General features: G+C 58.7%; 4 protein-coding genes across 4 annotated transcripts; all 4 read right to left on the bottom strand.

The window, feature by feature from the left end:
* Positions 1 to 568: 568 nt before the first annotated feature.
* JKF63_07123 (uncharacterized protein) lies at positions 569 to 2,557 on the bottom strand (the record flags this gene model as incomplete). The annotated part of the gene is made up of 1 exon (XM_067903064.1): positions 569 to 2,557. One exon carries the CDS (start codon positions 2,555 to 2,557, stop codon positions 569 to 571), a length of 1,989 nt encoding a protein of 662 aa, XP_067759502.1.
* A 228-nt stretch (positions 2,558 to 2,785) lies between these two features.
* JKF63_07122 (uncharacterized protein) lies at positions 2,786 to 4,492 on the bottom strand (the record flags this gene model as incomplete). Its single annotated transcript, XM_067903063.1, has 1 exon — positions 2,786 to 4,492. One exon carries the CDS (start codon positions 4,490 to 4,492, stop codon positions 2,786 to 2,788), a length of 1,707 nt encoding a protein of 568 aa, XP_067759501.1.
* Positions 4,493 to 5,632: 1,140 nt separating this feature from the next.
* Positions 5,633 to 7,399, bottom strand: JKF63_07121 (uncharacterized protein; the record flags this gene model as incomplete). Its single annotated transcript, XM_067903062.1, has 1 exon — positions 5,633 to 7,399. The coding sequence occupies one exon, from the start codon at positions 7,397 to 7,399 to the stop codon at positions 5,633 to 5,635; it is 1,767 nt and encodes a 588-aa protein (XP_067759500.1).
* Positions 7,400 to 8,776: 1,377 nt separating this feature from the next.
* JKF63_07120 (uncharacterized protein) lies at positions 8,777 to 9,742 on the bottom strand (the record flags this gene model as incomplete). Its single annotated transcript, XM_067903061.1, has 1 exon — positions 8,777 to 9,742. The coding sequence occupies one exon, from the start codon at positions 9,740 to 9,742 to the stop codon at positions 8,777 to 8,779; it is 966 nt and encodes a 321-aa protein (XP_067759499.1).
* Positions 9,743 to 10,509: the final 767 nt, after the last annotated feature.

The following is a 10,509-nucleotide window of genomic DNA, read 5'->3' as shown; positions in this document are numbered from 1 at the left end:
GTGACAGGTGTGTCATTGAACCTGTGCGTGTGTGTGTGTGTGTGTGTGTGTGTGTGTGTGTGCGAGAGAGAGGGGGGGGGAAGGGGGCGCTCAAACACCGCACTCAGACCGCCACTCCAGCGCCTACATACATACATGCACACAGAGACAACAAAGAAAGAAAAAGCACGAATAACAGCGGAGAAAAACATTATGCGTTGCGTTTAGTAGTTGCGGGGGAAGCCCTGCACCGCCAAACAACCACAAAGAACGCAGGACCATACAAAGGAGTATTCGGGAAAGAGCAGCAAGACTAAGACAAACGCACGGGGGGGAGGCCTGTTGCAGATGAGTTATGTGGAACTCGCATCCTGTGATCCTCTCTGTGTGTGTGCCCGATATGCCCAGCAAAGACCCATGGCTGGCACCGGTCTTCACTCCCCCTTATAGCAGCTGCACAGCCCCCCCCCCACCTCTGCACGGTACACCTCAAGTCGCGCGCGCTCTCTATCACACACACACACACTTTTGCCTCCCTCTGGAACCCCCTCCCTCCGCCCTCTCCCTTCGTCAGCCCACTCTGCTGCACTCACTGAGCGCCTCCGCTACTCGCCACAGCAGCAGTGTACTGATCAACAAGTCTGGAGATGTTCTGCCGCGCCTGCCAGTTCACACGCAGCGCCATGCTGTCCAGATGCAAGTTTGTGAGGGGTGCCGTGTCGTGCGCCCACAGCCACTCCTCGATACCGTCACGATCGTACGTGAACCCGTCAACGGTCTGTACTGGGTCACACATGAGCGTACGCTTGATGGGACAAAACAAGTCTTGCGCAACTACGATACTCGTCACTCCTGATGAGGGAAGGTCCTCCGCAGAAGACCGGGATGGTGTCACCGTCGCCGTCGCTAAATCAGGGGTGTCCGCCTTCACGATAGGCAGCGACGGCAGCGCGTCCGTGGTGACCTCGACTTTGCCGCCCGGCTGCACCAGCAGTACGTGGCGCTCTGGGCTCAGCTCCTGTAGCACTTCAGGGAGCTTTAGTGGCAGCGGAGGCAGGGGGAACACTAGCTCCACAATGTGGCGAAGAAGCGGTACACGACGAAGTGCGACGAGAAGGCGTCGCTCTCGCCACGCAAGGCCGACGCCAGCACCAACGGCAAAGTTCAGCACATGCAGAGGGAGGAGCTGCAGGGAGGCGACGGGAGCAAGAACGACATCATAGCTGGACGACGACGACGACACTGGTGGCCGCCAAACCTGCTCCTCAAGGAGCGCCCCAGCTACATAGCCGTTCTGCGCCGCGGCTCGCTTCTGTGCTTGCCGCAGCACGAGGCTGAGAGCATCTGTCATGAAGTTCGACACTGCCGTCGTGAGCTGCTGTGGATCGTTGTAGTACGTGAAGCGGAAGCCGCTCAGTGCGAATATGAAGACGCTGCCGCCGCACAGGTATACGTGCGCAGGGTGCGACTGCGCCTGTGCACGGGCGGGAGTCAGAGATGTCGTCTGCGAGGAGGACACTACGCGATTGAGCTGCGGCAGCCCTGCACCGCTTGACGACGACGACGACGGTGGCGATGCGTATACTCGCTCCCCCTCGAAGGCGCTTGACGACTGATTCGGCTGCATCCGCAGCGCCAGACGGGAAAGGTGGTACAGCGATTCAATGCTGCCTAGCCGAGAAAAGGCCGAGGACAGGAGCTGCATTCGCCCACTAAAGGACGGCGAGGACGCATGACCATCTGTGACCTCCACCGATAGCGCTCGCAGCTCGCCAAAGCTCGTCAACGCCTCCACCCAGTACGTCTGTAGTAATAGGTTCAACCCAGTTGACACGCAAGACGCGACGAGCAGGTCGCGCCAGCCGTTCCTGAATCCGTTGTGCCGTCTGTCACCACCGCTCATGACGCTGCCGCTACCCCAGCTGCCGATTCGAGCGCTGAGGTAGGTAACAAGGGTGTTGAAAAGCATGTTGCCGCTCGCGTGGACCCACGTGGAGGTGAAGCTCGTCATTGTACGCAAGAGGAGCTCCAACGTTGCTGAGCGGACATTCCTACCACGGTGCGTTGCAGAAGCCGCATCCCTGAGCGACGCCGGCTGGCTTCGCCGGAAGAGTATATATGTCCACAAGCGTCTTGGGTACGTAACAAGGGACACCAGGAGCTCGAGAAATTGATGATCAATAGGCCACCACGACGCGCGCAGCGCTGCATCGCGCGTTCCACTGCTGATGTCGCCGCCCAAGTCGACACTGTCGCTGCGGGTGCCAAAAGGAGTTTGTCTGATCAACTCTGCCAGGCGGGCAGCGGCGGCGTCGGCGGCGACACTAATACTGTTGGCACCCGCGACCACTCGACTTGAGGCACCGTCGCAGACTCCACGCCTTCGCTGCCAGGGCAGCAGCCGTGGGACGTCCATCACCTGTGGGAACGCCATCGATAAGCGCGGCACCAGCGCGGGTGCGAGGCGCGTGGCACCAAACATGGATAACCAAATAATGACTGGGAAGAGTTCGTCTCCAAATATGGTGCGTAGACACGCCGCGACTCTCAAAACGTGCGGCGAGGCTGTCATCCGCATGGCTAACACAAGGCTGTGGGGGATAAAAGTGGGAAGAGAGAAGGTAGAAAAAAGTGAGTGAGTAACCAATGCGCTACATACCAAAATGGACAACACCGCCTCTACTGCACGCTGCGTGGCCACATCGTACGAAGGCCTTCCACTTGTTTGTGTGTGTATGTGTGTATGTGTTAAATGGGATCCATAGGGGAAGGACGTGCGAATGACAGGAGAGGGGAAAGAGAGCGTTCACGGCGAGCACAGCGGCTGCACTTCGACTAACCCTAGCTGGCCGCCACTGTCCCCCAGCGGCCTCACCACTCCGCACAGAGCAGACAGAAGTGCGGCCGTGGCGGTGTTGACGTTTAGCGACACCTCCTTGTCGCGAAGGCGTGCCAGGCGACGCAGGTTGTGCTGATGCTTGTCGAACGTCTCGGCTGAAGCCGCAGATGGGACGGCGGGGCTGTCCAGATGACTGACGGAGAGCTGCGCATCTGTGTCGTCCACGTCAGCGTTCGCGCCGCATTCCCCTGGCCCATTCCTGTGCGACGGACCCCCCTGTGTGCTGGTGCGAGCGAGAGACAAACGTGTTTGCCGTGGAGAGCGGACGTGCGCCACGTGCGTGCACCACTGGAGGAGATCTGGAGGCAAGCCAGAGTCTTCGTTACCGAGCAGCAACAGTCGCACAGCAGGAAGACAATGCTGCCGCTCTTGAGCGCACGCGTGTGCGCCGTGGTGTCCACTCTCGGGGTTCACCCCGGGTGGCGCTGAATCATGGGAGGCAGCAGGCTGCGACGCCACTACGCTCTCCCCCGCGTCCCGTTGCTTCGCCGTTGTGGACGCTGCCACCACCGCACTCGCGATGACCTCCAGCCCAGTCAAAGTGATCGTGGTGGACGACTGGGACAACGTTCTGGAAGCCCAAGCCTGCTTCGAGGCCCGCAGGAAATCTGCGGACGATGTGGTGGCCTGATAAACCCGCAGGTGCTCCAGAAACCCCGTGCTGGTGCGCGAGACAGCTGCCGTGCAGGCTGCACACTGGCGACTCAGCACCACGTGATCAACACCAAAGAAGAAAGCTGTGCGAAGGATGCCGCCAATGTTGGTGGGGTCGATAATGTGCTCGAGAAAGAGCACAGTGATCAAGCCACCAGCGCTGTCGTTAGTGGGCGCGCTGACTACACCCCGTGTGGTGGTAGTGGAGGCGGTGGCGACGGCGGCGGCGGCGGCGGTGTAATCGTCGTCTGTGGCCCCCGCTCCCCATATCTCGCCGAGGTGTTTGATTGGATATGGCTTGTACGACGAGGCCTCGAGGACGATGTTCTGGTTACGTCGCTCCCCGCAGAGCTGCACCAGCTCCGCACGCGGCACGAAGCGAATAGGAACTTTTAAGGATTTGGCCAGGGCAGTGATGCAGCGCACCGCCGTGTAACGCCGTGGAATGACCTTCTTCCGGTGAACGCACCGCCCTCGCGCCGGGAGGTGACTTCTCCTCTCAGCACGGGGCGCAGCATTGGTGACGTTGGTCATTTGAACGGCAACGCTGGCGACGGTGTCGTCATCGCCGAGTTCCTCGACGCCTTCCCCGCCCTCCTCGAGACTAAAATCACGAACGTAGAGACACGCGAGATGCGCGCGATGTGGGTGAAGCAGAGACGCTGGCGTAGCGGCCTTGGACGGATGACTGATGTCAGGGAGAGACGCACTGAGCGCCCCCTCACCCGCCGAAGTCGCGCCTCTTGTGGCCGCTGTCTCTCGGATTGAATCGATGTATTCCCGCTGCTGCCGCTGTGCCGCCACCCGCAGCGTGTTGAGTACAGAATGGACGCCGTATAGGCGATCGTAGTGTGGAGGCGGCGGCTTCGGGATGGGGTTCCAGCGGTAGCCACCGGACCTGTTGTATGCTAACAGCGGCCGTGTACACCGAGCCACGGCTGTTGAGGCCTGCGTGGCCATGCTGCACGTCACGAGAGAGAGAGAGAGAGAGCGAGCGGGCGGACAAGCAGCGGCAGCAGCGGCAGCAGCAACGGCGGTGTGGAGTAATGAGATGGCGATGGCAAAACGGAGGTCTTTCCGGAGATAAGCTCACCTGTATCCGTCTCTATTTCTGTTGTCAGTGATGAGAGAATGCAAGAGGGGGGAGGAGGAGGAGGGGGGGGAAAGAGGGCGGGATGACACATAAATGAGGAGCGATCCGCCGCATCTGTAAGGCTTTGGGGTTCACACTGTCCACCACGACACTCTCCCTTCTTGGGAAAACACATCAACACCGCCGACCCGTCAAACGCGGCCCCGCATCGCCGCTCACGTAGAGACCGGAAGGGTGGAGAGGGGGGAATGTGGCGTCGGTATGACAACGCGGCGCGGAGGCATCGGAGAGGTAGAAAAAAAAAAAAACTAAGCCCCTGTGCAGACGTGTGCGAGAAGGCCACGGGTGAATAAAGGACAAGTGAAAAACTTGTTATGTGCAGTGTTTTTTCTTGGTCGGCGCCGCCAAAAAAAAAACAAAACACCAACAAAAGTGGAACGCACACCCACCTGGAGATCCTCCACTCACGCGCAAACATGCACAAGAGACCAGTTGGCATTGCGCGTAATGCGCTTCATCTCTTCCCCCTTCCCCCCCCTTCCCCCCCCCTCGTCGTCCCTGGCGCCGTCCCCGCATCCTCGTCGTCATCGCACCGCGTGATTTAACGGTGGGCAACCTCATGTGGGTTATTCACCACGTCCTTCTACTTCTTTAGTTCTGTGTGAACGAATCGGTACATGTTAAGGGGCCTCCGAAAGTTCTCCCTCGTTTTATCTCTCGCCTCAATGAAAACCCCACACGAGGTCCTCCCCCCCCCTCACCGCCGCCGCCGCCACCACTACTACCCCGCTCCCCCCCCCACCTCTCTCTCTACTTGGCAAAACACAATCACACACACACAGAGAGAGAGACGACAATCAGGACATGTTCAAGAGCAGAGCACCTCCCGATCTGTCGCAGATGTCATAACTGCTGCAACTGGAGACAGCGAAAGATAGATGGGGTGGAGAGAGAAGCCTTGGGGGAGGGGGGGGGGGGACATGCCCAGGCTGAAGGCGCACACACGCTCATCGTGGGATATTCTTGGGGATCAGTGAAATATAGTTCTGCAAGATGGCCCGCCAGCTCTTCTTGTACTTGCGCAGGATCTTCATGTTAAAGCGGGACGCCATGTACGCCATCTGCCCACGCTCCTTTAGACCATAGTAGGTGAGGCGGGAATGGTGGTCCATCTCCTCCATCACTTGCAACCGCCGCTCCTTCAGGAAGGCCACCACGTCCTCGCCGCCGGCGATGGTGCGCGCCAGGGTGAAGCAGTCGGTGAAGCCCTGTGCATCAGACACGTCCACCGCATCGAAGCACGACCCGTGCGCGGCGTGGGCAACCTTGAGCACACGGCCACCACCCTCTGACCAGTGCGGCATCAGAAAGAGCGGTGTTCGGTAGACGAGAGCGCTGGACTTGGTAAAGTTCTGTTGCAGGTGCGTGAACATGGGCCGAAACATTGTGTGAGAGATATACCCTGGCACACCCGACGTCCAGTGCATGACCACATCGTCCCAGAAGAGCTTCGTGCTGGTGCTCTTCAGCCGCGGGTCCGCGGTGCCGTCTGGGATGGTGAGTGTGACGTTGTAGAAGAGCTTCGTTGCCATCATTGTCGGCCGCACAGTCAACTTGGCGTCGCGGGGTGTGAGAATCTCAACGATCTCCTGGGAGCCAGGGGTGAAGCGCTTCTCGAATTTGCCCAGTTCAGGCAGTGGCGGTACACAGAGCTCCATCCACCGCACCGACTTGGTGAACGTCTCGCGGTACTTCTCACAGTTTTCGGCACGCGCTTGCAACTCTTCGTTTGTAATCGTCAGCTCTGGGATCAAGTCCTGGTTGCGCGCGGTGGAGATGACACCAAGGTAGTCCTGCTGCACACCGCAGGCGAAGCGCACCCGCACCCCACCGTGCTCGAGAGCCTCGAGGCCACCCTTATCGATCTGCGGCTTCGGTAACACTGTGCAGCTGTGCGTGCCAATGTGGCACAGGGATATCAATGCTGACTCCACCTTCAGACGATCACAGCAAAAGAACGTCGGACTCTCGCCCTTCTCGCGAAACTCGTTTAGGTCAACGTCGCACATATCGTTGCCGACGTGGTCGAACGTGAGCACGCGCCCAACGACACTGCCAGAGGGCACAGAGACGTTGAGCACATCGCCCATCAGCTGCGTGACTGACGGGGTCAGCACGATGGTGCCGCGGTCAAGGTCGTTCTGTGAGGGGTGGTGAGCGAGGTCGCACTCGAGTCCATGAACACGCAGGCAGAGTGCCATGAATGGCGCCATCAAGCCGTCACCGACGACTAGGTAGCGTCCCTGGGTCGTGAGCTCGCCGCCTCGCTGCATGTTCAGGGCAAGCTCGCCGCCACGGCGGGCACCGAAGGCGGTGAGGGCGTGGCGACCGTGGGCGCTCCCCTGCGAAGAAGACAGGTGATGTGGATTCACTGGCAAAGCACAACCCTTCTTACCCCCTGCAGCCATAGCGCGGCTGCCATAAAGCACGAGGCGGCGGCGGCGGCGCTCCTCATCGGCGTTCGAAGATGCGGTCGCAGCACTCGCGGTGTCACCCTCATTCACCGCTACTGCAATCTGGTCTCGCGCTGACTCTTCGCACGAAACTGCAGCGGTCGTCGCGTCACCCCCAACCTTGGATGTTGTGGCGGCGGCAAAAGAGCTGGACGTAGAGGAGTACGTCTGCTGCTGCTCCGCCGGAGTTCCCTTGGCACCCTCCGCCATTGCTGCCTGCAAAGGCCGCTGTGAATCAGAAGAGTTCTTGCTGGACGTCATGGCGCTACCTGCTTACACGATGGATGTTCTCTCTTTTTTTTTTTGCTCTCCCAACCCCACCCTCTACCTCCCTCCCTCCTTCCGTGGTATGCCTGGGGGGTCTACGTGAATCCGTGTCTGTCCACACTAGGAAACGGCACCCGTGTGTTGCTGCGAGTGTGATGCCAACCGAAACCCCACAAATGGAGAAGGGGAGGGGGACGGAGATCTGCGCACAAGCGAAGAGGAAACCCTTGCCTACGTGAACGCACGTGAGCACCGCTGAAAAGATGCACGACACCGCCGCCAACACGCCCTACCAAATATGCGGGGAAAAGTGGAGAGGCGATTCGTGGCTCTGAGTGTGAGTATTTTGTGTGTGTGTGTGTGTGTGTGTGTGAGGAGACCCCCCCCTCCATACCCGCCACGTATTTGGCCAGTGATGCAACCCTGCGGGAGAGGTATAAAATAGACGATTACAGGAGGTGTTGGGCTCAGAGCATCCGCAGCGACAACACAAAGACACCGCCTGCAGCCCTAAGCATGTGTACACACATACATACATACACACACACATACACCAAAAGGAGGAGGAGGAGAGGAGAGGGGGGGGAAGGGGAGATGACAGTCGAGTGTTCACGCATCAAGTGAAGGATCATGGGAAAGCAACCACATACGAGCAATGAGCAACACGGAAGAGTGCGGAGGAAGCACAGAGGGAAGGGGAAGGGAAAGGGGAGGCGCACAGAATGGCTGCATGTTGAAGTAAAGATGTGCAGACCAAAAGAGTAGTGAGCAATGAATAGAGCTTTGACGTGGCATGCGCCGTCCCAACGCCTACGTTTGTAAGTATCCACTCGTTGCCTTCTGTTGCTAACCTCTGCATCGTGCCAAGTGTGTGTATGCATGTGTGTGTGCATGTAATGTATCGACGATATTTCAAAAAGTCTTCTTTTTTTTTTGGCGGGGGGGGGGGTTCCGCTGAGAGGTGAGGGGACTCTGAGGCGGACCCCCCCCTCATCTCCACCTCCGCCCTCCCCCCTTCCCCTCCCGCTTCATCCAGTGTACCTACGGTACAAGCAGAGTGAGGGATGCGGCGCAAGAAGCTGTGGCTCGGTAAGGAGACCTGACCAAGGAAGTGCGCGCTTAGAATAGAGGATGCGGGTCGTGCATCTAGAGGGGGAGCAGGTGTGTAGAAAAAGGAAGAAGCACATGCTGTGGTTGCCCTCCTCTGGCCCCTGTGCCTAGCAATTGAGTGTCCCAAGACAGAATGAATCAACAACTGACACACACACACACACACACACGAGTGAGTTGCTGCTCGTGACCCCGCCGGTCTGCGTCATTCCGCTAACGAGTGCATCGGGGGTGGACGCCACCCCCCCCCTTTCCTCATTATCAGCTCGCCCGGCCATCAGTCGAGTCGCCCCCACCCTCATCAACCCCCTCAGCATTCCAGCCATCTACTGTCGCGGAGACGACACAGTCCACGGTGCGCCCCGCGTCGGAAGCCACCGAGGTTGATGCCGCAGAGGTGAGCGTCGACATCGCAGCCCCTGCGTTGAATGCCTCGCACAACCATCTGACCACTTGAATGGTGTTGAGGTCCTCTCCGTGGCAGTAGGGATTCGTCATCGGGAACTCGCCATAGTACGCAGCAAAGTTGTGCTCGACAGTTGCGGCTAGTTGCTGATAGTGGCGACACGGGTACGCCCTCATCAGTGAGTAGCAGTGCGCCTGCCAGTAGGTCACCGGTGGCAGGACCGCCTCCCACCGCCGCCCACGCATCTCGTACATTGCCGCCATCTCAGGATTTGTGCTCACCAACGCGGAGTGGCGAATAGAGTCGAAGGCGCACTTCTCCAAGATGCGCGCCGCCACGTTCACGCTACGGGTGCACTGCGCAAGGAACAACTCCTCGTCGTATCCGAGAGAGATGCGGAGGCGATTGCGCAGACGCCAATCGGGCTCGTGGTTGACGTCCTCACCACTCTCCAGCGCATGGGGGAGGTCACCCTTCGCGGCGCCGAGAGCCATCTGGATTAAGCTGCGATCACGGAAGACGATGTCGACACGGCGGGTGTGAGGGATAACGTCGCAAATGCCAAGTCGCCCCTGCAGTTCACGAGCGAATTCTTTCACGCCAGCCTTGGCTGCTGCATCGTTGTGGATGCCCTCCCCACCGTTACTCTGTGCCCCTACACGCATAAGCTCATTCGGATCCGTGCGAGAATGATTCACCAGCATGTCGCATTGAAAGGCGTGCTTTCCCTTCACAAACGCCGCCAGCTGCGCATCGGGGCCCAGAAGCTTGCGAACGGCATCGTGTACGAAGAGGTAGTGGTTACGTGGGATGTACGACATGACGCCACATACAGGTATCAATAGCAGTGCATGCGAGTGTGTGGGTGTGTGAGTGTGTGTGGCCTGTGTGTATCACCCTCTCTTCTCCTCCTCCTCCTCCTCCTCCCCCCCTGTGGTGAAGTAAAATGCGTGTTTGTGAAAAATGGAGGAGAAAAGGGGAGAGGAACGAGCTAGTAAACATATTTATATATGTGTGTGTATATGGGCCGTAGTGCCGGCGTTGGATATCGAAAAGATGTCGAGGCCACGTCGAAAGCGCGGGGAGAGGCAGGGGGGAGAAGAAAAGTGAAAGATGAAAAACTCCCCACTCCCATCCACACATCGCACACACACACAGACACACAGACACACAGAGAGAATGAGGGAATGAGGAAGAGACATCTAAAATATCACCACCGCCACATATCAGGCACATGCAGTGGACTCTATATCCAACCCAAAACCACAAAACCCCAATCCCTCTCTCTTGGCTCGTTTGCCATGCACTCTGTGATCTGTTGCCTTTCCAGCGATTCCACTCCGCAAGGAAACAAGATCACACAAGCACAAAAAAAAGAAAGAGGGAGGGGAGGGGAGAGAAGGCTTCACTGCACGGTGCCTTGTGGGTGTGTGTGGGTGTGTGTTCTGCGCTCTTAGGCCGGCGTACGCGGTGAACATACGCTGATCTGAAGCCGTCCAAGACTTGAGAGCATCACCACAACCACCACCCTTTTCGAGGGGTCCCCCCTCACTAGCGCGTCGGTCGGCATCGAATTTATTCAGCAAAA

The sequence above is a fragment of the Porcisia hertigi genome, chromosome 6, assembly GCF_017918235.1.
Source record: "Porcisia hertigi strain C119 chromosome 6, whole genome shotgun sequence".
Lineage (NCBI taxonomy): Eukaryota > Euglenozoa > Kinetoplastea > Trypanosomatida > Trypanosomatidae > Porcisia > Porcisia hertigi.
Note: the sequence above shows the minus strand (reverse complement) of the source record. Positions and strands in the feature narration are given on the sequence as shown.